At 39.8% G+C, this 27953-nt stretch overlaps 1 protein-coding gene across 1 annotated transcript in view; it reads left to right on the top strand.

Moving 5' to 3' along the window:
• The first annotated feature begins 12259 nt into the window (after positions 1–12259).
• kcnj13 (potassium inwardly rectifying channel subfamily J member 13) overlaps positions 12260–27953 on the top strand; it is a 35441-nt gene continuing 19747 nt past the window's right edge. Inside the window, exons 1-2 of the mRNA XM_017436553.3 lie at positions 12260–12359; positions 24014–24570. Coding sequence (XP_017292042.1) covers positions 24054–24570 — 517 coding nt within the window. The 5' untranslated portion in view covers positions 12260–12359; positions 24014–24053. The remainder of the gene's footprint in view (positions 12360–24013; positions 24571–27953) is intronic.

Genomic DNA, 27953 nt, shown 5'->3' with positions numbered 1-27953 from the left:
CCCCCCCCCCCCCCCCATTTGCATTTTCCTAATTCGTGCACGTTCAGATTTTAGCTCTAGGTAACTACAAGTGGATTTTTATTTTATTTTTTATCTAGAAGGAACACTGTGGATGTCTGGGAAATAAATAGGAAGGAACACATTTGTCCCTAAAGTTATTATGTTTGTGTGAAAACATAAATTCAGACAACGAGTTAAAAATGCTGATGAAACAATGAACCAATATGTTGCCGAGCTCAAAGCTTTAACTGCAACATGTAATTCTGGAGTCATGGAAAATGAACTAATATGAGACCAGCAGTTAAAAATTCTACTCTGCTCTCAGCTGCGAGTACAGTCCTGCCTGCGCCTGTTCAGGCTGTAGATGCTGCAAATGTTTAGGGTTTTTCTTTTTTTTAGTCTGCCTCAGACTATGATCTAGGAGCCGTTCTAACACAGTTGCACTCAGACAATGTGGAGTATATTGTTGCTTTTGCATCCCGCAGGGCACGGGATGCAAGGAAGTGCTCCACTTTGGAAAAAGAAGCTCTGTAATCTGTGTATCATTCGTTCTTTCCATTTTCAATTGACAATTGAAAATAAAATAGTGAAAAACGGACTGGTTATTTTGTTTTTTATTATCACACGAAAAACAAAAAAATGCCTGGTTTTTCATATTTCACTTTTAGGCTAAGATCGAAAACACAAAATCGAAAAACGGGAAGCAGGACAGAGTTAGATTTTATTATTTATTTGGTCAGGTTTAGGTGACCCGAAAGTAGCTCTGTGCGGCAGCTAAGGTCATGTAGTGGTTACTATGGCAGCGCTAGAACCACTGATAGAGGACTCGTTTAACAGCGGTTTGAGCCTCAAAACACTACGTAAGTCTCCATGGCTGATGGGTCTGACTGGATTATCTGGTCCTGATCGATCAATATTGAACAAACATAAATATGTAGACGCCTCATTACGTCCCGGAGCGTAACGTGAGTCGCCGCTATGTTGGACGGATCTCTCCTCTCTCTAGTGCCCCTTTCACACGTATCCTAACGGTCCCGGCTCCACTCTACTCTGCTCGCTTTGCGAGCATTTAAATCTGCATTTTTTCGCACTCAGTCGCTGCTTCTTTGGTCCCTGCTTCGGAGTCGGGCCAGCCGGGTCGGCCCTGCTTGGTGGGTGGCGCAAGCTTAGCTCCTGTTCACTCATTGGTCGTGGGTGTGACCAGGTGCAAGCATAAAGAGCGAAGGNTGGTGCTCTCTCTCTCATTAGCTCTTTCTGTTGTTTTTTCTTCACATTTTGAAGGTTTCCCAGTAACACAGATTTAAGGAGGCAATGAGAAGCTGCAGTAAGAAGGAGGGTTTTGTTGCTACAGAGTCTCAGCTCTGTAATGAACATTTAAAACCAGAGGACTTTAACAGGACCGGCTTAGAGATTATGTGACACCACCTGTCTTCAATTTCCCAGCTCATCTCCAAAAAGGAGTTTTTTGTTTTTTTTTACTACAGTGTGAGACCCTGGAATGACCTGGAGTTTTTAAAGACTACTTTCCAGGCCTTTGAAAACACTGCATGTGTGTGTGCATGCACAGCACAGAAAAATATGAACGAATGATACACAAATTATTCTGCTGCCTGTTTTTCCATTTCGTATTTCGCTCTTAGCCTAAAAGGGAAATATGAAAAACCAGGCCTTTTTTTGTTTTTTGTGTTATAATAAAAAACAAAAAACAAAATAACCAGTCTGTTTTTCATTATTTGATTTTTGATTGTCAATTGAAAATGGAAAGAACGAATGATACACGGATTCTCTGTATATGGGCAGTTGAAAGATGGAGGATGTGTGGATTTATGCTCAAAACTGATCCTAAAGCCTTCATCACTCTGCTAAAGGGATGAATAAAGCTGGCATGAGAATTGCATTCTGGTCAGCCAGACTGATGTATTTCCTGTACATCATGCAGTATTGACCAGGAAGTCAAGAAATCATGGTGGACTGCCTGTCACATGTTCCCTGAGCACCACCAATACATCTGCAGATTTTGAAAAGGACTTGATCACAGAGAAAGCAGAAATTTATCTTCTCCTGACTACATGATCACTTGCTGAATGTGAAGACTGCCCTGAACTTACAAAACTGCAGCAAATCACCCACTCAGGATGGTCTAAAGTGAAGAAGCTCCTTCCAGAAGAAGCCAAACTTTTCTTCTTGTATGTCATGAACTGGCTACAGAGTCATTATTGATATTCAGAGAAAAACATTTTTTGACTTCATAAGTGAATGTGGCAATAAGCACATTCAAACAATACCATCCTCAGCCAAATGAATGAAGGGGAACGTTTTAATAGAGTGCTAAATAACACCATTCAGGGAGAACAAGATATACGATGACCCTGGAAGCCTGCAGTTACTGAAATGCTTCACAGCTACAGGACTTCACCTCATTCCACAATTGCTTAATTCTCTTTCCAGCTTCTCAGAGAAAGATGTCTAGTTTTGTCCTCACTGGACAAAACTGCACATTTATGTAAGGAAAAGGGACAGTACAACCACGTTAGAGGTAAAGTGGTTCTACAACAAGCTACCCTGCAACGTTTATTCCGTCTGTCCCCCAGATGAAGGCGCTGTAAAGCCTGAAATCTCCGGCGGATAACAGCTGTCCTACTCCGTGCAACAATCGCGGCATCCAGAGCATTTCTTCCACTGCGCCTCTCTTCCTGAAGTCTCAGGAGAATCCCCATAAGTTTAAAAAAACAGCAACAACACAGGGCCAACGTTGTCCATAGCGCTTCTGTTGTTTCCACAAATGGCGCCAAGTTTCGGTAGCACAATTGATATGATATATCATAGGAACCCCTCAGAACTAAAATAGACACCAAAATAAACTATTCTGTAAAGCTAAAGACATGTACCAACGTGAACAAAAGACTATGTGATGCAAAAAGTTGTTTTAAAAAATGGTTCTGAAAAAAAAGAAAGAACTTGAACAAAGGTTTTGTGATTTTGAGCTCATTTCAGTTAATTATGATAGTTTTGTGTTTTTTGAAGACTTTATTTGTATTTAATAGCACTTTTGCCAACTAACTGGTAAAAGATCAATTGAAAACACTTCATTTTGTAATATAGTAATGCTTATGTTTCTGAGAAAATGCTTAATAATATACAGTTTGTATTTTTTTCATTTACATTGCAAAGTGGATACATTGCTACAGATCCCAATACTACTTTTGCCAAACAGGAATACAAATGTTTGTTTGAGTAACAGGGGAGATGTTGTGTTTTGAGCTTTACACAGTAAATGCTTGTTTGTTCTGTTCTTTTGCTGTTATTACTTCTTGTCACTAGATGGCACTGCTGGGATAAAGCAGAAGAGACTGTGTTGAAGTAGACATGCATAAGAAGATCGAGACCCAAGGAGTTGTGTAATGGCATCTTTGCATTTACTGCAATAAAGATTGTGAATTTAACCACTGTCTCCTATTTCATTGCAATCACCACAACACAGCCTTAATCCAAAATGGAAAAAAAATGTTTGTTCCCTCAAAATTATGCACATAATATGTCATAATGAGAAAGTGAACAGTTTGTTTGAAATTTTTGCAAAGTTTTTAAAAATAGCAAACAAAAATATAACCAGAACATAAGTATTCACAGTCTTTGCTCTGTACTTTGCTGAAGCACTTGTGGCAGCAATTATAGTCTCAATTTTTTTTTAGTATTATCCTTCAAGCTTGGCACACCTGTTTTTGGATATTTTCTTCTACTCTTCTTGGCCGAACCTGTCATCTTCCATCAGGTTGGATGGGGAGCTTCTGTTCATAGTCATTTTTAGATCTCTTAAGAGATGTTCAATAAAGTTTGGTCTCCGGTAGGGCCACTAAGTATATTCACAGAGTTGTCCTGAAGACACTCCTTTGTTGTATTGACTGTGTGCTTAGAGTTGTTGTCCTGTTAGAAGATGAACCTTCACTCTAGTGTGAAGTCCAGAGCACTCTGGAGCAGGTTATCATCAAGGATGTCTCTGCACATTATTGCAGTCCAAAAAAACATCCTAACAACAGGATGCTGCCACCACCATGCTTCACTGTAGGAATGGTATTGGCCAGTTGATAAGTGGTGCCAGGTTTCCTCCAGACATAACATTTGGCATTCAGGTCAAAAAGTTTAACCTTTGTTTTATCCGATCAGAGAATTTTGTTTCTCATGGTTTGAGAGTCCTTCAGGTGCCTTTTGGCAAACTCCAGGTAGGCTATCATGTGCCTTTTATTAAGGAGTGGCTTCTATCTGGCCACTCCACTGTGCAGGCCTGATTGATGAAGTGCTGTAAAAATGGTTGTTCTATCGGAAGGTTCTCCTTTCTCCACAAACCAACGCTGGAGCTCTGTCAGAGTGACCATCAGGTTCTTGATCACCTCTCTGACTAAGGTCTTTCTACCACAATCGCTTAGATTGGCCAGGCAGCCAGCTTTAGGAAGAGTCCTGGGGGTTTTGAACTTCTTCCTTCTTTTACAGATGATCTGGACCACTGAGCTCATTGGGACCTTCAATGCTGCAGTAATGTTTCTGTACCCTTCATCAGATCTGTGCCACGATGCAATCCTGTCTCTGAAGTCTACAGACAATTCCTTGGACTTCTTGGTTTGTGCTCTGACATGCTCTGTCAACTATGGGAGTTTATACAGACAGATGTCTTTCCAAATCATATCTAATCTACTGAATTTACCACATGTGGACTCCAATCAAGTTGTAGAAACATCTAAGGATGATCAGTGGAAACAGGATGTACCTGAGCTCAGTTTTGAGTGTCAATGTATGGCAAAAGTTGTGAATACTTATTCATCCATCCATTTTCTTTACCCGCAGGGGAAATGGTGCCTATCTCCAGCAGTCATTGTGAGAGGTGGGGTACACCTCGGACAGGTCAGATGGTCATCAGTGTTAATACTTCACTAGCAAGGACCACGCCAAGATATGTAAGTTTAAAGTTTTAACGATGAAGGGATGAGGGATGGAGGGAGGAGGGGATGTAGAGATGAAGGGAAGTAGGGATGAAGGGGTGAAGGGATGAGGAGATGAAGGGAGGTAAGGATGAGGGGATGAAAGGAAGAATGCATGAATGGTCGTCTGAGGAGAGTGCTGAAGAGCTTGAGATGTGAAGACTTTTGCATGGGGTTTGGTCTTCAGGAATCAAGTCTCTTATTTTTTCCCGAGTCAGCGTTGGACCCCCCAGACGGACCTGAAGTGAGAAAACGAAACATAGATATAGTTAAGAGGGTGAGGGGGGTGGGGTTGATGAAAACGTAACAAACTGAGTAGAATGAGTGAGCGAGGTATAAGTAGACTGCTCAGAATGATTAGAGGTGTGGTTTTGGGTGTGGCCCTGCTCCCGAACTTAAGTTAACTTATTAACTTAATTTATGTACATGTTATATTTTATTTTTAATAAATTTTTAAAAATCAAACAAACTTTTTCACTTTATCATTTGGGATATTGTGTGTAGAGTTTTGAGGGAAAAAATAAATTTGATCAAATTTGGAATAAGGCTGGAACATAAAAAGTGGAAAAAGGTAAAGCTCTGTGAATCCTTTCTGGATGTCTATCTATTGTCAAGAAACAAAGAAATTTCCCATTTTCAACCTGGAATTTAAAAAAAAACTTTTAGATGGCAAAGTTCATGTTTTTGGGTGAGACAGAGCTACAGTCTGTGTGACCTAACCTAAATATGACAACAGCTCTAGTTCAATTGCAGTTAATGAGGTTTTGCTTCACAACCATCTTTTTTGTTAACCATTAGGCAAACCTGTACAAGTCTGTAAGCTGTGAAAAAACTGCTGTAAGATCATTCAGTGGGCAGCTGGGCTGTTATTGTCTTGGTTTGAGGAAAAAAAAAAAAAAAAAATCTGTGGAATGTGTCACCTCCATTGCTTCAAAGTCTTACATTCTTACCTCCTTGGAGATCAGATACAAACTTACACTCAATTCTGACCTTTGACCTACTCAATATACTGGAAGGAAAACAGACAAAATTTTATTCAAAACAGCTGAAAACAGTACTGATCCCCGAAAAATCAACTTCCCAATTTAAATCATATTTGGGGGTGATACAGTGTCTATACAAGATCTAGCATCATTTATAATAAATGTATTTTTAGAGTAATCTACCTTCATTTTTTATGTATTTATTCATTTTGCAAAATATGGAGAAAAAAAAACATCAATTTTTTTTTTAAAAGAATCAAATCTTGTGTTAAAAGTTTTGACTGATCGTGGAAAAGATAAATAAATACACAGCAAACATCTTGGTGTTGTGAGAGTACTCGATCCAGGTTAGTTGCTTACTTCACGAGGAAGGATTATCACTGGCCAAAACCCTGAGGGCGACCTCCAGCTCCTGATTGCATCGCTCAATCTGAGCATTAGATTGCGGGTGGTACCCGGACGTGAGACTCACCTTGGCTCCCAGTGTGTTGCAAAAGGACTTCTAGACTTGTGATCAAAATTGGGGTCCTCTGTCGGAAACGACGTCCATGGGGATACCGTGAATGCGGAACACATGGTGGATCATTAGTTGGGCTGTCGCGAAGGCAGACGGAAGCTTAGGCAAAGGGATAAAATGAGCAGATTTAGAAAATTGATCCACAATAGTTAGAACGATGGTATTACCTTGAGATGGGGGCAGACCAGTGACAAAATCTAGGGCAATATGGGACCATGGCCGACTGGGGATGGGTAAAGGTTGCAGCAGGCCTGCAGGGGGTCTGTTACTATTCTTGAACCTAGCACAAGTGGGACAGGCTGCCACAAACTCTTTAACGTCGGCTGAAAGTGTAGGCCACCAAAAAATATCTGTTAGTAAGACTTAGCATTCGGTTAATGCCAGGATGACACGAGAACTGACTAGAGTCAGGTTCCGTCTGTTGACTTCGTTAATCTCCCTTTTGATGGAACCGACAAACATGGTGGATGGGATGATGTGTTCTTCCCTGTTTGGAGGTTCAGCATCGGACCATAACCTGGATAGTGCGTCAGGTTTAACGTTCTTGGAACCGGGTCTGTAGGTAATGGTGAAGTTGAACCTTCTAAAAAAAACAGTGACTACCTGGCCTGATGGGGGTTTAGTCTTTTAGCTGTCTGTAAATAAGCAAGGTTTTTGTGGTCGGTCCAGATCAAGAAGGGTGTCTCGGATCCCTCCAGCCAGTGCCGCCACTCCTCCAAAGCCAATTTTATGGCCAGTAGTTCACGGTTGCCGACATCATAGTTCTGCTCTGCTGGAGATAATCGCCAAGAAAAGTAAGCACAGGGGTGAATTTTACTGTCGGTAGGTGACCTGTGGGAGAGAATGACTCCCACACCAGAATCAGAAGCATCCACCTCCACAATGAACTGGAGTTCTGGTTTGGAATGATGTAATATAGGAGCGGTAGTGAAGCAAGACTTCAAGTCACCAAAAGCAGCCTGAGCTTCAGAGGTTCACACAAAAGGCTGCTTAATGGAGGAGAGTTGAGTGAGAGGAGCCGCCACCCTGCTACAGTCCTTGTTGAATCGGTGGTAAAAATGAGCAAACCCCAAAAACCTCTGCAGCTGGCATCGATCAGTGGGCACCGGCCACTGCTCTGGTCTTTTAGGGGTCAGTCTTGTAGTGCCCCTGTCCAAAAATGAAACCTAAAAAGTTTACTGAGGGGACACCGAATTCACATTTTTCAGCCTTTACGAAGAGCTGGTTTTCATGGAATCTCTGAAGTACTGCTTGCACTTTTTGTTGGTGTTGAGTGGGGATCTGGGAGTAAATCAGAATATCGTCTAGATAGACGAACACAAAAGTGTTCAGAAAATCATGTAACACATCGTTAATGAGCAACTGGAAAACTGCAGGGGCATTGGTGAGTCCAAAGGGTATCACCAAATATTCAAAGTATCCCAGCGGAGTCTAAAACGCAGTTTTCCATTCATCCCCCTCTCTTATTCTAACTAGATGGTATGCGTTACGGAAGTCTAATTTTGTGAAAATGGTGGCCGAATGGAGTTGCTGGTGGACTGAGTCGATTAAAGGTAATGGATATTTGTTCTTAACTGTAATTTGATTTAACCCTCAGTAGTCTATGCAAGGATGGAGACTCTTGTCTTTCTTAGCTACAAAAAAGAAACCAGCGCCAAAAGGAGACGTGGATGGACGGATAATAGCTGATTAAAGGGATTCTTCAATATACGCCTTCATGGCGCCTCTTACTGGTCCTGACAGGTTAAATAGTGGACTCGAGGGAAGAGGAGCCCCAGGTAAAAGCTCGATTGTGCAGTCATATGGCCTATGTGGGGGCAGAGACAGGGCTCTGGTTTTGCTAAAAACTGGTGCAAGGTCATGATACTCGGGGGAACCTTAGCAAGTTCTATTCTTTCAGGGGCCTCCTTTCTTTCAGAGGGTCTAGCAGAATGAAGACAGTTTTTAAGAAATTACTCCAAGATTCTACTCTGCCCTCTGCCCAGTTGATAACCGGGTCGTGTTTTTGTAGCCATGGAAACCCTAATATCAATTGGGGTGTGGGTGATGAAAACACCAAAAACTCACCCAGATTGCGGTGATTCCCAGAAGCGATGAAGTGGAGATTGGTGACTCTGTTTGATCCGGGTGATTAATTGTCCTGAGATGTCCATGACAGGGAGTAAAGAGGTCATCTCCTGTTGTAGTAAGTGTACACTGCGAACCAGGTCCTCAGAGATGAGGTTTTGCTCGGCCCCAGAGTCCACCAATGCATGAACAGGAATCTTATATTGTTCATTGGTGATAGTGGTGTGTAGATAGAAACGAGACCCAAGGGGATGTGCTGAACTACTTATTAGAATCCCTCGGTCCTCTAGTGAGCTTGTCCTTTTAACAGAAGTGGGCATCTTGCACGGAAATTTCTTTTGTCACCACAGTAGAAGCACTCCTTGGCCTCATATCATCTCTGCCTCTCCTCTGAACTCAGCCTGGCCCGACCCAATTGCATGGGTTCTGATTCTGTCCCAGCAATACTTGGCTGGAATACTGTCCGGAAGTCGATGGTGAATTGAGCCACCGATCTTTGTCTTGCTTTATATTCCACAATCTTTTAGTGATTTCTGTTTCATTGTATCAATGGCCAAAATTTTGTTCAAAATCTTCCAAAAATTGAATGAGATCTGGCTGATAGCTCGGAAGCTATATTTAGCATATATTTATGTACGAAATTTTTTAAGCATCATCAAAAAAAGATTGTGAGGAACGGTAGAAAGCTAAAGAGCACTGTAGCAGCAAACCAGCACACTTGTCGATTTCACCAGAAAAATGTTCAGGAGTAGGTGACGGGACATCCCGGAGGTGAGAAGACGCAGGAGGAGCTTGTGTTACCATAGCAGCGGCGGAAGCAGAAGTTGGAACCGCCGGTGTAAATTGTGTCAGGGACGACAGTTTTTGATGGATCTCCTGAGTTAGCACAGTTAGCTGATCGAGTCGTCCAGCTTCCGATTGCTGATGTTCACTTAGGGTGTTTACCATGGACTCATACCTGGCGAGTTGTGTTGCGGCTTCCATGAGTTCCAAACGTGTCAAGGCGTGATGCTTCAGCGAAGATCTGGAACTAATTGGAGGCTTAAGTACTGGTGCTGCTCATTAGGCAGAATCTGCTTCAGCTGCAAAGGAAAGGTTAACGATACTGCCAGCAGGGCGGAGACAAACTCCAGATCCCCACAGATGACATACCAGTGGGGGTATGGAAATGTGTAGAAGAGATTTAATGGCATTTCTGAGAGTGAGATAATGCCAGAGGAATGGAGAAGTGTGCTGGTGCCCATTTTTAGGAACGAGGGTGATGTACAGAGTTGTAGCAACTACAGCGGAATGAAGTTGATGAGCCACGTGATGAAGATCTGGGAGAGAGTTGTGGAAGCTTGACTTACACAAGAGGTGACTATTTGTGAGCAGCGGTATGATTTTATGCTAAGAAAGAGCACTAGAAAGAACTTTTTTGTGTCTTTGTAGATTTAGGAAAAAGTATACAACATGGAGGAGCTGTGGTGTTGTATGAGAACATCTGAAGTGGCAGAAAAGTATGTTAAACGAGGAATGAAAGTCAGCAAGACAGAGTGCCTGTGTGTGAATAAGAGGGAGGCAGGTGGAACAGTGAGGCTACAAAGAGCAGAGGTCACAAAGGTGCAGGACTTCAAGTACTTAGGGTCAACTGTCCAGGAAAACGGAGTGTGGTAAAGAGGGGAAGAAGAGAGTCCAGGCAGGATGGAGTGGATGGCGAAAAGTTTCAGGAGTGATTTGTGACAAAAGGGTGGCAGCAAAGGTCAAAGGTTCATTGCGTGGAGAGTTTCATTTTGGTCATGCCACCTTTTAAAGCTTAATGTCCAGTCAGAGAAAGTCCTCTGCTAGCCCCATCTTTCATTGTTCTTGACATAAATAAATCCCCATCAGCCTCCTCTTTTTGTTGTTGACTTGTGGCTTTGGTTCTTATGTGTGTGCAGCTTATCTTCTGTCCATTTCTGTCATGGACAGGAAGCTTGCACAGACCTGCAGGGTGAAGATGTTTTTACCATGAAACACTAGCATCTGCTCAGCAGAGACAGAGAGAAGGGGTTATTAATGCAGTTCAGATAACGAACCAGGAAGTGGAGACAATTAAATAAGGATGAAGTGAGATCAGTTTTAAAAAGGATGAAGAGTGGAATGGCACCTGGTCCAAATGATATACCTGTAGAAATATAGAAATAAATAGGAGAGAGGTTGTTCAGGTTGTTCAACGCAGTCCTGGAAAGTGAAATGATGCCTGATGAGAGGAGGACTGGTACTGGTACCAGTCTTCACAAACAATCAGCCACACAATGAAAGCATGGGAAATAGTTGTTGAAGTAAGGCTAGGATAAAAGGTTTAAATCAGCGACCAGCAGTTTGTTTTGCTCAAACAGTTGATTATTAGTAAAGTCAGGGTAGATCTGTGCAGCTTCTTTTTTCTTTTCTTCAAAAGTTTTTAAAAGGACATTTAGATTAGCAATAGGTCAGTAATTATTTAGAATGAGAGGGTCAGTACCAGGTTTCTTTAGCACTGGAATTATGACAGCTGTTTTGAAAGGTAGGGGAACAAAACCTGCAATTATAGAAGAAGGAATAGTGTTAGTTATTAATGGAGAGAAAGAGGACTAATAGGTTTTAAACATTTGAGTGGGAAGTGAGTCATAAGGCCAGGTAGAAGGTTGAGATTTCCTAATTAGTTCAAATATGTCCTCAACTGTTGGAGTTTGAAACTTGAAAGAGAATAGGAAAGGAGACCATACAGTACATTTTATGTAAAGTTACTTAAAACACCCAGCTAATTATAAACAATACTCATCTGGGTATTTGATGTAAATGTAGCTCTTGTGTCTGGTTGTTCGGATGCTCGGGGGTCAAAGACCAGCATTCACATTTCGTCAACAGTCATGTGGCTCCTCTGTTCTTTTGCCCCCGGAAAGGAAGCTCTGAGTGATTTCTTGGTTAATATATTAACTGTTTTGGTTTTACACATTGATGTGTTAATGTTGTTAGTTGTTCATGTTAATTAAAACCAGACAGTTTATTTTAGTGTATTTTAAAATTGTTCATCTTTTCAAATACAGTAAAAATGAGATAAGAGAAGAAAATGTTTCTTCAATATCACAATACTTTATTAATCCCAGGGGGACATTGGGTTCGCCACAGTCGCTCCAGGGAAAGAAAATAGTTACACAGAAACAACACTTCAAAGATAAGTAATACATAAAGAGAATTGGCAGTCCTAGAGAAGAATGAATCAGAAATACAATATGAATTGTATGCACAGAGGCTGTATTGGTAAATGTTATTGTGGTAGCAGTAATTTTAAATGAAAAAAAAAAAAAATTTCATTCATCTTGTTGCTGTTTTTAAATATCTAAAAAACAGCATATAATAAAACAATAACAAAAAAGGGAAAATGGATGCATGTTTAAATTCAAAGATTCAGTAAATCTGAGTTCTCACAGCAACAGCTGCAGAACATCAGCCAGCAACAAAGAGTTCATTGAATGAAATGTGACAAGGTGTTGTTCCCCTCCACCCCCAACACACACAAACCCCTCTCTATCTTCTGTCTTCTGGGAACACTAATAGGCTCCATGCAGAGTAATGTGACCAATTGAATCATCTGGCCCCGGAGCTCAGCGCTGCACATTGCAGTGAGGACCCGATCAGAACACTCAGACCAGCTCCAAGCCTCTGAAATGACACTTTTTTAACTTTTTTGATTAAATCTCTATATGGAATTTTAAACCTTATTCTCCAAGGACCCGGTTTCCCTCATTCCTTTTCCTGCTGAGCAGAGTTCTGACCCATTCTGAGGTGAACAGGTCCGAGAGGCCCAGTTTACTCCAGGTGAGTTCAAACTTCACAGTATTCTGCTGGCCTGAGGCACTGAGACCTGAGAAGTAAGAGAATACAATCTGTGATGTGATCACTCAAATCTGTTCAAGATGAAACAGTGACACATTGGACTCGTCAGTTACCAGAAGGTTTGAAATTTAAAGAAGGACTTTTGTGTTTTGTTTTTCTATTTTAGCTACTAAAACAATCTTTACAAACCAGACGTCGGCTAACACTTGAAAAATCTAGCTTCACGAGAATTGCACATTTTATCTTTAAATGATAAAGATTAGATGTCTTGTTTGTATTTCAGACATGTGCTCTGTGATACAGCTGCTGACTCAAGATTACTCTACATAAACCTCCAAACTACAGATGAACACACTTTTTCACTAACTTATTCTTTTTTATGTTGCAGAGATAGCTTTAAAAAGCTGCTAATAAGGCAACAACACATAAAGCTTTGAAGACAACAGCATGAGTACAGGAAAGTTTCTCTAGAATCTTGGACTCTTTTTGTCTGTCCTTGAACCTGAACATGATAATAGTGTGCTGTGTAAGGTTAAAAAAATAGGAGTATGGACAAAAAGAGGTGCAAATGAAGTGTTAAGTCTAAATTTTTTTATGAATTCGGCTGGAAAAACTGTCTCTGGGGCATAGTGCCGGTAAGAAATAGCCTAAAGATCCAGTAAACTTTGTTAAGTTTTCTGTTATGTGTCGACACAACTCTGGTTTCCTTCAGTTATGGAGGCTCTTCATGCCTGAAAAGGTCATTGTTAAGTGGCTTGACAAACAAACAAAAACATTAATCAGAAAATGGTCAAGTACAAGAAAACTTAACTAAACAGTAAACATAAAACTACTCTAAACTAAACTGTTAACTAAAACTAAACTAAATTTAAGACTAAGCTAACATAAAAGTAAATTAACTAAATTTAACCTGACTTAATTAAAATAAACTAAAATGTTACCTAAAAATAAACTTCAGCTAACCTAACTTATAAATTAAACTTAAACTAAACTTAACTGTAGGGGTGTAATAGTACATGTAATTGTTCTATGGAAAGCCAGGAGTTCCAAAAACATATAACTTTTTTTTGTGTTTTGACATGTTCTAGACGTGTTGCTTAAACTAAGCTAAACTGTAGATTAAAAATAAAATAAAATCTTGGGACGTTCTCTGTGTTGCTTAATAGGTTGCCATGGTGCCAACACAAAAGGCTGCTCTGTCCAGTAGCTCTGTCTTTTTGTTTGTATATATATATGGTGTTTTTAACTTTTACAAACAGATTTTTTTACTTAATTTTGGACTTTGACATAGTGTTTTTTGATTTAAATAGTTCCTTCAAACTTTGATTTCAGGCATTTTTAAAACTTTTTGTATATATTGGCATTTTTTCTCATTGTCAATCGTCCAGCGCAATACTTTGTTACCCAAAGGATAAACTTCTTGAACTCCAAACAACAAGCTGAGTCGGCTTTCTTCACCACATTCCAGGGGAGCTTCTGCAGAGACACAAAGGAAATAGAGCCAAATTAAAGGTAAAAGATAAGTTGGCAGCTAAACAGTGCAAATCCAAACCATCTGTTCCATTGATTATTATGAGGAACGTTAATTGCGTTATGGATAAAACTGACGAGCTGGCTGTCCTTGTGAAAAGCGATAGAAGGTACAGAGAGAGGGTTTACTTTTCCCCTCTGAAACCTGGCTAACATTGGACAGCACAGATGCTGATGTAACTCTACCAGGCTTCTCTGTGGTGATAGTGGACAAAGACTGTAAACTCTGTGGCAAAAGAACAGGAGGTGGAGATGCACTGTTCATTAACACCAGATAGTGCAACCCAAGGCATGAAACAATAAAAAAAGACTATATGGAACGCCAACATTGAGCCACTGGCAATTGATCTCAGACTGTATTACATGCCAAGAGTTCTCCCAGACCATCACCGTTTGTGTTTGCATTCCTCCCAGACCACACGATACAGAGTGTGACGTCATTCACTCCAACACATCTACGCTGCAAACACAACATCCAGAGGCTTTCATCACAATCTCAGCAGATTTTCTGTTTTCAAATTCTGTTTATTGAATTTTGAACAAGTTAAATCAACAATTGACAACAAATAGCAAACATCCCAATCCTGGCTCCTTCCTCTAGCAAACAAGTAGAAAAAAAAGGATAAATAATAAAAGAAAATAAATAACATAAAAAAGATCTTTAAAGACAAATACACTGGCCAAAGTCAACCAGATATTTTCTAGTTTAAGAAAATAAAGGACCTCTCTAATTCATTTGTATATGTAGGTGGAGCTGCAGATTTCCAGTTTAGCAGTATTTGCCTCCTGGCCAGGAGTGTTGTAAATGCTATTAGGTCATTTTTAGTGGGAATGAGATTGAGGGAAGTAGGCCATACTCCAAAAAAGACAGTCAAGACATTAAATAATATAAGAAAACTTTCAGACCAGAAACTCCACATGAAGTGACAGCTCCAACAAATGTGTGAGTGATTTACTGTGGCCTGTTAAAGTACCTTACTTTTGCCAAGATTAAGTTTATATCCAGACATTTTACTGAATGCATGTAGGACTGAAAGGGCAGTGGGGATAGAGTGTGACAGGTCAGACAGGAACAGGGTCAGCTTCAATTTGACACCATTTCTAGTTATGCTGGATATTAGATTAGACTGTAAAGCAATGGACAGACACTCCACTACAATTGTAAATCAAAGAAGATTTAATGGGCATCCTGACTTGTAGAACAATGCAAGCAAAGATATTCAAAGTTTGTGCTATTTGTTATGACAGCTGCCTGAGGGGCCAATATAATAATCTGACCAATGAGATAAAGTTTTCCTCAAATTCAAATTTTTCTAAAACTGGCAAATTCCCAAAGCCAGCAATATGAAGTCAACATTTAACAAACGGATAGGACGACATACTGGAGATAGGCACCAGTTCCCCTCGACCCGGAAAGGAGAAGCGGGTAAAGAAAATGGATGGATGGATGGATGGATGGATGGATGGATGGATGGATGGATGGATGGATGGATGGATAGGAAGTAAAAGTCTGGTTCAAGGTTTGGGGGAATATGCCTCAATTAAAAGACCACTTTTTGTAAGAATAGGGCCAACTGCTTCCAAAAGGTTTTGTAGAATTTTGGTGGGCTTTTACTGTTTGGAAAGAGTTGACTGCGACTTTAATCACCCTTAGCCATGATAGGATGGTCAGTTTCCTGGCCAGATTCTGAGCAGGAGTATTAATGCTACTGAAGAAGTAGATCAGGTCTGCAGAAACACAAGAGCAATCAGTTGTTTGTTGCAGTTGATGAGCCAGCAGTTTACTTGTCTTATTCCCTTGTTTATAAAATTTGGATCTTGAATTGAGTAAAAATTTAGTAGTGTAAGAAGATGTGATAAGTTCATATTCAGCTTGCAAACAGTTATTATTCATGCGTTTCTTGCTGTTTTATAGTTGCATATTAAAACACAATGCGCTCAGATAACTTGGCTAGTTTCTCTTTTATGGATTTTCTTAGATTTAGTCATTTTATCAGTGATCAAGGTATCCCTACATGAATGCCAGCTACCATATACATTTGTTTACCTACAGAAAGCACATGGCAGTATTTCAGAAAAAAGGTTTAACAAACTCTAAGTTTATACATGAACTCTAAGTTAACTTACCCTGAGAGGGGAAATTCCAGGTTTTCAGTTCCAGAAAGGCTGGTTACATTGAAGTTAAATCACTCAGTTTCTTTACCTTAAGGTAAGAGCATGCACATGTGCAGAAAAAAAGGCATTATTAGTGGAGCTTATATATCTGGCAACCAGAAAAAAAGAAAGAAAAAAACCCCACAGTTGGGTCATTCCTGAATACAAAGCACACTGAGTACACAGTGCAGTTTGAATTGAGGCACACAATGATGATGTTCTGCTAGATGTTTTGCAAAAGCCTCCTGTGTTTGAATGTCTTTACGATGCTCCACATGATCCCTGAGATTTATTTCTGACAGTTGTCTTACTCAATCTTTCATGTTTTTTTAGCAGCAGATTCACTCTTAGATGCCCACCTAAACGTCTTCACCCAGACTCTACGCTTGTCCAATTCTGCCAAATTTTTTTACCTATAGAGACTACAGCCAGCCTAATGTAGCTAATGTAGCTTCATGTAGGTTTAGACAGATTCAGCTGGGTGCTTTTTCAGTATTGAGTCCGTACTGCATTTCAGAATTGCCTTACAATTTACCTGGAAAACTACTGGAGTAAATTCTTTTAAACCGCGCTACTTGATATAAGTCAGCATATCGTTTTTTATGCTTTATTTTATGGTTTAGAATGAGTACCTTTATCTGTAAAATAAAAATAAACTAGGCTTAAACTAAACTGAATGTTTCAGAAAAGTATGATTTTATTGTCTTTGAAACCAAACAATATACTGCAATAAGTATTTTTGTCTTGATACAGAACAAACAAAATGCAAATAGATTACAACTTTTGATAGGGTTGTGATTTTTTAATTTTATTTATTTTTTGTCTATAAAATCAGTCCTTCCCTTTTTATTTTTTTTTTACTGAGGCAGTGTAAGCTATCCACATTTTGCCTTTTTATTCACATAAAATACATACATGTCCTCCTTCTTCACTTGTACTCAGGTTTGAATAACCTGATTAGTGCTTAGCTGATACAGCAACAGGACAGACAAAGCTGAGCAGAAATAGTTTCTTAACAAAATCACCCCTACATTTTCACTGCAATCAAGCCACACTAATGCATGACAAAAGCATGTGTGTTTGCTTTAAAAAGTAGAACAGACAGTAGTCCACTGTTGATTGAGATCTGTTCATAAGAAATAACTGACACTTGTTATTAACTTGTATAAAAAGTGTGAAGATAACAAACACACATATATAAAGATATATGAATCTACACATGACATTCCTGTTAGTCTTCACCCAAAATGTTATTTGTTACTGGTGAACAGCACAGGTGCAGGAGCAGGCCAAGTTCCCTGCAGATGAAAGACACATTCCTTCTCTGCATGTTGCTGTGTTGCTCAGACAGATTCCCAGCTGAGAGCTTCTCTAATCTTCCAGAAATGATGTTGACATAGAAATAGAAACCTTGTTTAACACAGAACAAGACATATACATCTGGTAACATCTGTTGAAATCAGATGCTGTGGTTCTATACATGCAGCTTACTTTTAGGACTTTAACAAATAGTGTTTACTTTAGAAAAATATACTTTACTTTGATACATTAAAATAGGAAATGTATTTAACCTGATTTTATGTTCATGAACCTTTGTGACTCAGCAATATGTCTATTGGCATTCCAATCTTGCTTTTTAATAGATTGGTGTCGTTGTCGGTTGTCTTCCATTAAGACCACTTTGGCTCAGTGACAGATGATGTGATCTGACACTGATGAACCTTGAACTTGGGGTTCACTTCTGATTTCTTTGGAAGTTGTTCTGGGCTCTTTGGTTACCGTTTGTATTATCTTTCCCGTCAATTTGTCATCAGTTTTGCTCGTGTCCACATCCAAGCAGGCTGTCTCCAGTCCTGTCGACCTTAAACTTCTGAATAATCTGTTGAGCTGTAGTCAAGCTGCTTGGAGATGGTCTTATTGTCAGAAGTGGTGTGAGCGTGGTGAACCCAGGACGCAGACTCAACTTTTCAAAACAAAAACTGATTTATTTATATAAAAAGAAGAAAACAAAAAGCTGACGTGGCAGCAAAACTAACTATAACAAAACTCCAGATAATAACAAAGGCAAGACGAGGCAAGGAAGAACCGTGGACAAAAAACAACAACCAACATCTAACAAACAACAATGAATCGGCAGGGAGGTGGAGAGGAAGACCAAGTTTTAAAGCAGAGGGTGATGAGGAGAAGTGGGAACAGGTGTGTGATTAGAAGTGAAGACAGCTGGAGATGGGTGTGACAGGAAACCAGAAAACTACTGAGCAGAGGACAGGTGAAAGATGACAACAAACATGAACAGGAAAAACTAAACTGAAACAAGAACTCAAACCGAAACAAGACAATAATCAAAACAACAAACTGAAAACACCAAACTATGACACTTATAGTCTTTACCTTTAACATGATGTCAATATTTTTATTTCTAAGCTCTTGAGACAACTCTGTATTTCGCTTTCTGTGCTCCATGTGCTCCGTGTGGTACACACCATGACACCAAACAGCACTGTGACTACTTTTAACCCTTTAAACAGGCAAACTGACTGATTACAGGACTGAAGACACATGTGATGCTGATTACAGGACACACCTTAGTTTAACATGTTCCTGTGGGCAATTTTTTTTTAAAATCTATTTCCAGAGGTACCACTCTTTTTTGTCAAGGCTAGTTTCATTAGTTTGCTATAAAAAATGTTAAACCAAAATTGAAAAGCAGTGAGCAATTTTCATTAGTTGATTTTAAGTTTATTTTTGTTACTTTTCTCAGTTTTATTTAACCAGACAATTCCCATTGAGATCTCAGATCTCTTTTTAAAGCAAGCCTGGGCCTGAATGCAGCCTAACACACATGTTTTTAGACTAAGGGAGGAAACTGGAGTGCTCAAAGAAAACCCACGCAAACACGTGGAGAACATGCAAGCTCCACACAGAAAGATCTCAGGTCCAACCCGGGGCTTGAACCCAAGGCCGTCTTGCTGTGAGGCAACAGTGCTAATCACTAAACCATCGTGCTGCCCAGTTTGAAATCATTTCAGTGACCCCTGAGGGTTTTTTTTTTCTCTAACAAAAGGGTACAAACTAATTTGTCCACATGTGTAAAAGTGATCTATATAGAGTCCAAGATATATGATAGAAACTACTGTATGAGCATGTGTGTAAAGTGAGTGAGTGAGAAACATTGCAAAGTGATTGCAAAACATGAAGAGATTAAAAAGATGGTATATAAGTGTGGGCTTTTTACCTTTTATAAATTCCAATCCATTCAATAGGCTACATTTAAACTGCAGCAAAAGTGATCCAAATCCATTTATTTTTTTTATTTGTTAGTCTGATTTTTTTTTTAAATGACAGCCTGAATGTCTCAAAATGGATTTTTCCAAATCTGACAATCAATTTCACACGTGGCACTAAATTGGACACATATTTGATGTTTTCAAAGTCTGAACAGTCATGTCACATTCTATCCTACTTTTTACTGAAGTAGATGTATGCAGATTGATCCAAATCAATTCTGCACCAGAGTGAGCATTGTAACTGTACATCAGTTACAATGAAGACCAAAACTTAATTAAAACAGAAGCATTTATTTAAAACAAGTGGCTTGAATGTGTATATGACATGTATTTGTGTGTGTTTGTAAATTCATGGAGCGCAATGTCATCTTAAGCAACATAGGACTCAGGGCACAACCACCTTTTTATCAAATACCAGTGAGGTGTTGTAGTTTTGGAGCTGGACCAGTTCTAGTGTGCTAAAATCCCCCTTTATTGAGGTTTCACAAATTAGATTAAGATTTCACAGATCACACAGTCAGTTTTAAATATTCTGCTATTAGTTGAGTATAATCTGGTACAGGTTTGAAGTGTCTTGGTGTTGTAGTTTTTTAACTAGAGTAGATTAAAGATGCTGAAGGTAGTGAAGAATTAGGTGGAATCGCCCTTTAGCCATTTTCTGAATCGGAAGCTGCAATCGGAAACCAACTTCAGCTTTGTGGAATTGAAGGAGAACATTTTCAGCAAGTTACCTCAGTTGTGTTTCACCGTAAGTGGCGCTCTCCTTCTTCTGGTCTTTATTTTAGCAGTAAGGTACGCAAAGCTGCACTCTTCTTCGTAGACATTGAGTTTGGCTGCAGCTGCACACAGTTGCAGCTCCTCCTACAGTAAACTGGTGGAGCTACGCAGAGAACCACACCGGTCCGGACCTCGGTGTCCTCAATGGTAGCTACGGCCATGTACGCAATAGCTTCAGAACTGATCCACCAACAATGATATATGCAGTATCAATATTTACTTCCATAAACACAGCATGCTTCTTGTGACGTCAAATCCTTTTCCGTGCATGCAGGTCGCTTCAGGGCCATAGAAGATTCACCCTGGAGTCTAATGGTGGTCACATTTAAATTATAATGTGTACAACCACTAAAAAAATAAATTGGATCTAAGCAAAAAATTGGAATTGAGAATTAAGGCCTGCGATGTGAATGTGGACATAGTTATCACCCACCATCTAAAGTGAAAGGACAAGTTTTTCCTCATGTGTGCATGTATGTGTGTGGATTCCTTTGTCAGCACCACTAGCTAATTACCTCATGAACCACTGAACAGATTTTAATGAAACTTGCAGAAAGTAAACATTGGATGTACATCTACAATTAAGTAAGTTTTGAAGTCAGTCCAATTTAAGATGATTGCCACAGCTAAGCTACCTTAGCAAGCACAAAAAATTGCTGTAACTCAACTAATTTAACAAGTGTTGAGCTAAAATTTGGTGTGGTAGTAGCTAAGCACCATCCCCAATACATACTCTGAGTGCTAGACACTGCGTGATATTTTTGCTTAAAACTTTGGCATGGAGTGGGACACATTTTGCCGTAGCTCTGCGGGAATGTGATTATAATATATGGCCAGATGGATGGCGGCCTTTATCCAGGTGAAGAATGTCTTCCATCACGCGGCTAATGTTAAGTCTCGGATAACCAGCTACTCTACACATCACCATGTCGAACAACCAGATCCATAAATCTGAAGACCTGGCCCTAGCATGGGAGTTTGTCAGTAAGAAACTTAAGAAGAAATCAAACCGATAGGCAGTATAACTTTGGGAAATGTTGAAGCTCATTGTGTTGATCTGTGTGGCTGCAGCTGACATCAACAGAACAAACATGTAACGTCAGCTGTGTGCTGAGCTTATCTCTGGTTACAGTCTTGGATACAATAATTACTTGGCTGTTTATGGGATCAGTGCTTTACTTAAAACACAGAGTTATGGATTTCTATGTTTTATTTTTTTGTCTAACAATTATTTTACTATACTTTTACTACAGCTTAAATGGACATTGCTGACTTGTGAATGTAACATATTTAAACCTGTGATTTATTTTTTTCTGATTTAAAGATTATTTTATCTTTTCAAAATATTTACACATTCTCTCAGGTTGTTTTGAAGTGTGTTCAAATTACGGATGACAGGTTTCGATTTTTCTTTAATGTGGGACGAGGTAGCACATGTCACTGGTTTGATGCTTCTGAGAGGTGGGGGAGTGGTTTGTTAAAATTGTTCCAAGGGGAATTGGGTTGACACCTACCTCATATTTCCAGACCTATGCAGGTTTTGTGGTTAATGTGATGGTGTATCTGAAATTATTATTTATTCATTTTTTTTAATCACATGTTGACACAAGAGATGCACTGACTTGAATTTTGTGGGCCGATACCGATTTTTGATATTTGTATATCTTTGATCTGCCGATAGCTCACTATACTAAAGCCAGGCTCACAAAGACATCTGTCTCCTCTGTGTAAACAATGCTAACAGGTCACAGCAAATTACTCACATATGATTTTTGAGCTGTCCCTACATGAAGAAATTCTGGTTTGAAATTTTTCTTACGTTATTTAATGTAACTGGAGAGGCTATTGCTCCTAAAGTTTTAACTGTCTTATGACCTACTTCACTTGATCTCTCTGCTGCTAAAAAGGACTTAATAACATTCACAGCTCTGTTGCCCAGAAGGCTAATACTGCTAAATTGGAAAGAGGCAGCTAAACCTACATATACAAGCTGGATTACAGAGTCCTTTGGAAAAAAATCAAGCTGACTTTGGCCAGTAAGGCTATATCATTTTAAAAAAACCTGGAAACCCTTTTTATTAAGTGTTAGTTTAAAATGTAAAAATAAATAAATAAATAAACACGTAAAAAAAAAAAATACATAAATAAAAATTTAAAAAAAAATTAGCTTTCACTTTTGGTGTCAACACTGTCTGTTTGTTAGCAAACTATTTAATGAACCACCTCATGGATTATAAAGAACCTTACAAACAGTAATCAATGGATGTACATCTACAAGCAATTAACTTTCGGAGAGACTGCAGTTCAAGCTGGCCACCATTGGTAATTGAAATTATCCAACTCAAAAATGCCTATAACTCAATCGGTTTTACAAATATTAGGCTAAAATTTGGTGTGGGAGTAGCTGAGAGTTGTTCCCAACACATACTCTGAGTGCTAACATATCTTGCTACATCTCACAATATCACATGAGGTTGTTTATACTGTCATGTACAAGGTTTTACCAAAACAGCTACTGTAACATTCAGGAGGGAAGGAAGGAAAAGCGCCAGGAGACAGAGGGAGAAGAGGATATCTAAACTTTTCACGCTTGGTTCAAGGGAGAGCCCAGCTACCCTGCAGAGAAAACTAATTTTGACTGCTTGTACCAACAAAGTCATTCTTTCGGTCACTACCCAAGGTTCTTGAGCATAGGTCAGAGTAGGAACATAGACAAACCTGTAAACGCAGAGTTTTGCCTTGCAGCTCAGCTCCCTCTTCACTAAAACCAGACAGGTATAGAGTATGCAGTGCTGTGGAAGCTGCACCAGTCTGTCTATCAGTCTCATGACTCTCAAGACTTCAAGATACTTAAACTCCTCCATTTGAGGCAGCACCTCACTCCCAAGCAATCCACTCTTTTCCGACTAAGAACTATGGCTTCAGATTTGGAGGTGTTGATCCTCATCCCAGCCGCTTCAAATTCGCTTGTAATCCGCTCCAGAGTGGGAGCTAGAGATCACGGCACAAAGATGCCAACAGGACCACATCGTCTGCAAATATCATCACAGCTACCCTGTGGTAGCTATGAGGCTACCACAGTTTCATTTAAAATTTGTCATGAAAGTGATGTGCAAAGACACAGACCATAAGATGGTGTTGAGCCTGCTGAATGTATCAATTTGAGTTGAGTGAACTTCTTACTGACTAGATGTGTTAGTCAGGCAGACTGATACATTCATCAGCCTTACCACAACTGGAATATATTGGTCTATGTATGCTCAGCACAGACATATTTATGCAATAACATTGACATTGTTCACGTGAGGAAACAGAGACAAACTAAACAATTGTGTCATGCAAAAGTGTAGATGTTTAGTATCAGTTGTAGCATTCTTTCACACTGGTATGTCGTTTTTGAGAAAGAGTTGTTTTATAAGACTTAAAAATAATGAACAACATTCCCCCATTTGGCTAGGCTCTAGAATAGCCTAGATGAAGACTTTTGCCTCTTTCTTCATACTCTGCTCTCTATGACTGATGTCACAGCCTATAAGACAGGGGTCTCCAATCCTGGTCCTCGAGGGCCACTATCCTGCATGTTTTCCTTGTTTCCCTGCTCCAACACACCTGATTCAGTGGTTAAATTGCGTCTTCATGTTCTGCAGAAGCCTGTTAATCAGCCATTGATTCAAATCAGGTGTGTTGAAGCAGAGGAACAAGTAAAACATTCAGGACGGTGGCCCTCCAGGACCAGGATTGGCCACCCCTGCTATAAGATATTAAGTAGTGATAACAATTAGATAAAGCATTACTTGAAAAAAACAAAAAAAAACAAACAAAGACTATCCCATTAAGGGACGAAGATTGTGCCACTAACATATTTTTTCTTTGTATTTTCTTTTTCAGGATTATTTTCAGTTTCTCTGCTTGAGGTCTACCTACAACTATGACAACCAAATCCAACAGCAATGTCTTGGCTGGCAAAGCTTTGTCCTCTCCTCTTTTGTCCTCTGCTCCTCGTCAACGCTTAGTTACAAAAGATGGACGCTGTGCACTCAGTCTTCCCCCATGCCCCTCAGACTCATGGCGTGGGAGCTGGAGCAGAGTCTGGCTGCTGGCCCTGCAGGATGTGTGGGGACTATTGGTGAGTCTGCGCTGGAGATGGGTCCTCCTCGCCTTCTGTGCCTCCTTTATTGCCCATTGGCTGTTGTTTGCCTGCTTGTGGTACTTACTGGCCCATCTCAACGGAGACCTTGCTGTGCAAGATCACGATCACCCTCCACAGGGTCATGTAGTTTGTGTGAAACACATTACAAGTTTCACTGCAGCCTTTTCCTTTTCTCTGGAGACACAGTTGACCATCGGCTACGGCACTATGTTCCCCAGTGGAGACTGTCCTAGTGCCATCGCACTGCTGGCTGTGCAGATGCTGCTGGGGCTCATGCTGGAAGCATTCATCACAGGTACAACTCTCAATAAAAACTTAAAGGGACTGTTCAGAATTTTTATGTAGAGTAGCCCTGATCAGTCAGTAGCTTATCTGCAGCAGATGGCAGTCAGAATAATCTCAGTTTTGAGAATTAGGGAGAATTTTTTATCAAACTAATGCCCCTTTCACACGGACCCTAAAGGTCCTGGCTCCACTCTTCTCGGCTCGCTTTGCGAGCGTTCACATCTGCATTTTTTCGCACTCTGTCCCTGCTTTTTTGGTACCTGCTTCGGAGTTGGGCCAGCCGGGCCAGCCCTGCTTCGCAAGCTTAGCTCCTGTTCACTCATTGGTCGTGGGTGTGACCAGATGCAAGCATAAAGCGCGAAAGGTAGGAATACAAACAACAGCGTTAGCTTACCCTGCAACGTTTATGCCGTCTGTCCCCCAGCTGAAGGCGCTGTAAAGCCTGAAACCTCCGGCGGATAACAGCTGTCCTACTCCGCGCAACAATCGTGGCATCCAGAGCATTTCTTCCACTGCGCCTCTCTTCCTGAAGTCTCAGGAGAATCCCCATAAGTTTAAAAAACAGCAACAACACAGGGCCAACATTGTCCATAGCGCTTCCGTTGTTTACACAACTTGCGCTAAGTTTCTGTAGCTAACCCCCCCCCGAACGCGACGCATTCTTTATCGAGCCGAGCCGAGTAGAGCGGAGTAGAGCCGGACTTCTGAATTAGGGGCCGTGTGAAAGAGGCATAACACTCAAAAGAGAACCAACTTTAAACAAGTCAAACCTAAAACAATTCTCTGTGGTTCCAGTTTTATTCTAAACGTTTATATTAGGGTCCTCATGAACAAAGCCATAAGTGGATTTTCTACTGAAACGTGTACACAAAAAAATCCATATGTATAAAACTGTGCATACATGTGAATCCAAATATGTTGCCTTTGTACATCCAGATCAGCGTAGAACTCAGTGCACATGAGACACTTCCCCTGACATACCTCAAATTAAATATGCAACAAATACAACTATGCCCTGTACATATGATTCTCCTTTCTGCGGGATCAAAAATCAGGTCTACATGCTGGAAACAACGTTTCATGGAGTGTGAATTAGAGATGCACAGAGTCCTCTGGCATTAGCGCTAAGTGCAAGAGGAGTGACAGTATGTGCAGTTACTTCACACTCGCATAAGTTTTAAAAAATAGTGATAATTGGTGTAATTATGTATTTAAATGTAACACAGCTGCCTATCACCTCTCATCCTTCAATGTTAGACATCGCTTTCATGGATTACACATGATTTTTGTAAATGAATGCAGATGTGAGCTGGAGGCTTACTTCTGAGGCTTGGGCATTTCAAAGTTTAGGTATGTATGACATAAATAAACAGAAAGACACTCAGTTGTTTGGTAGAACACTCTGAAACTGTATTTTTACCTGCAAAAAACATAAAGTCACTTACTGGAACAACCTGCTGCTGTCTAGGTCGGGACAGATAAATCTTAAACTTTTAACTTCACAATAAAGAGATTCAATTAGCTCTGACTCTAATCCATAATATACAACACACTTTTATGTAAAATTACAAGATGAGGCAGGGATTATTAATGAAGCCCAAAAAGTCATTGATTGATTCAGAAATAATATCCTGAATACTATTCCTCTCTGCTACAACTTGGACAACTGATGTTTAGTGGACATTTTAACACAAATGTTCTCAGCACAATGCTGCAGCTACATCTTCACACTGGAGGGATGTCATCCAACCAGGCTACAGCACAGGGATTTCCCAGCATATCCAGGCCAAAATGAAATCAGGAAAGGCAGGAGGGATGACCAAAGACTCCGCTTACTCCGCTCACTGGTTAACAAAGGACAACTAACCCTTCCATTAATACTTTTCGCCACAGATATGAACATTTTTGAAGAAGACACAGGCAAAATAAATTTATACACATATACTGTGACTACATCAAGTGGTGCATCTCCATCCGCATCCCGTCTAGAATTATTTGTGTATTGCCCAACCAAAGGCCACGCTTCAGTGTGGATGCTCACATCAAAATTAGAAATTGGTGTGCAACCTTCATGGCAGGAAACAGAGGAAGTACAAGCATGCTGCAATGAGTTTCAAAAATCCATCAGGGCAGCCAAGAGGACATCCACACACAAACTTGAGAGCTGCTACACAGAGAACAACACAAGGAGGATGTGGCAGGGGATCCACTCAATCACCAATCATAGGAGGAATGCAAAGAATACTGTGACCTTGGATGCCTTTCTACCTGACAACTTCAACAGCTTCTTCGCCCGATTCAGCCAGCACAACAGAGACATCCCCGCAAAAAAAAACTCACGACCCAACGGGCAAGATACTCCAGGTGAACCCCAGCAAGGCAGAGAGACTTGGCAGAGTTTTGAAGATCTGTGCAGGTCAGCTGGCATAAGTTTATGTGGACATCTTTAAAACTTCACTCTCACATCTTGAAGTTTTTTGTTGTAGTGCCAGTCATCAAAATCTCAAACACAGCCACTATTTTCAATTTCAGACCTGTGCCACTCACATCAGTTGCAATGATGCAAACAGATTAATACTAAAGCACCGGCACCAAATTTTACAACACCTAAACTCTTCTGACACATATGCATTATTACTAATTCTGGGGGTATTCCAGAAAGGAGGTTTATCAAACTCTGAGCTTATCCATAAACTCTAAGAGGGTAGGTTAACTCTCTGGGAAAATTCTGGGTTTTTGGTTCCAAAAAAGCTGATAACATTGAGAATAAATAACTCAATGTAATCAGCCTTTGATTACATTGTTTCTTAACTTTCTTAACTTTCCATAGACAGATGTTGTTTGGTCTGAATATATATATTTTTAATAAAAACCACTAAACACTAATGAGCACCAATTGGTCTCTTATTATTATTTAGCTATTTTCACCATCAAAGTTATACAGGCGGCATCTCTTTAAGACTTAAAAAAACAAAAGGAAATTCTGCATTTAGGCTACAAAATGTAATACTGAAATTTCAGTTTAAGGTGTGTCAATGTTTTATTGTTGAAAAAATATTTGAAATTCAAACTGCAAAGTTTGTAGCTATGTAGGGAATTGTTAATAATAATAATAATAATAAATATGTGAATTATTTGTCTTTATTTTGTGACAATTATTAAAATGTTTGAAATTATTTCTGCAAAATATATCTCAGCACAATGAACGGACTTTATTCTGATGAGTGCATATGGTATGTCCAAGGTGTTATAATGGATATGCTGTTACTAAAATAAATGAGTAATCTGAGGAAAAACATATTGTTAAAACTTGAATATATATATATATATATATATATATATATATATATATATATATATATCCATCCATGCATCTATCCATTTTCTTTACTC

The sequence above is a fragment of the Kryptolebias marmoratus genome, linkage group LG2 (assembly GCF_001649575.2).
Source record: "Kryptolebias marmoratus isolate JLee-2015 linkage group LG2, ASM164957v2, whole genome shotgun sequence".
Lineage (NCBI taxonomy): Eukaryota > Metazoa > Chordata > Actinopteri > Cyprinodontiformes > Rivulidae > Kryptolebias > Kryptolebias marmoratus.
The sequence above is the reverse complement of the archived record's forward strand: the minus strand, read 5'-3'. Positions and strand labels throughout refer to the sequence as shown.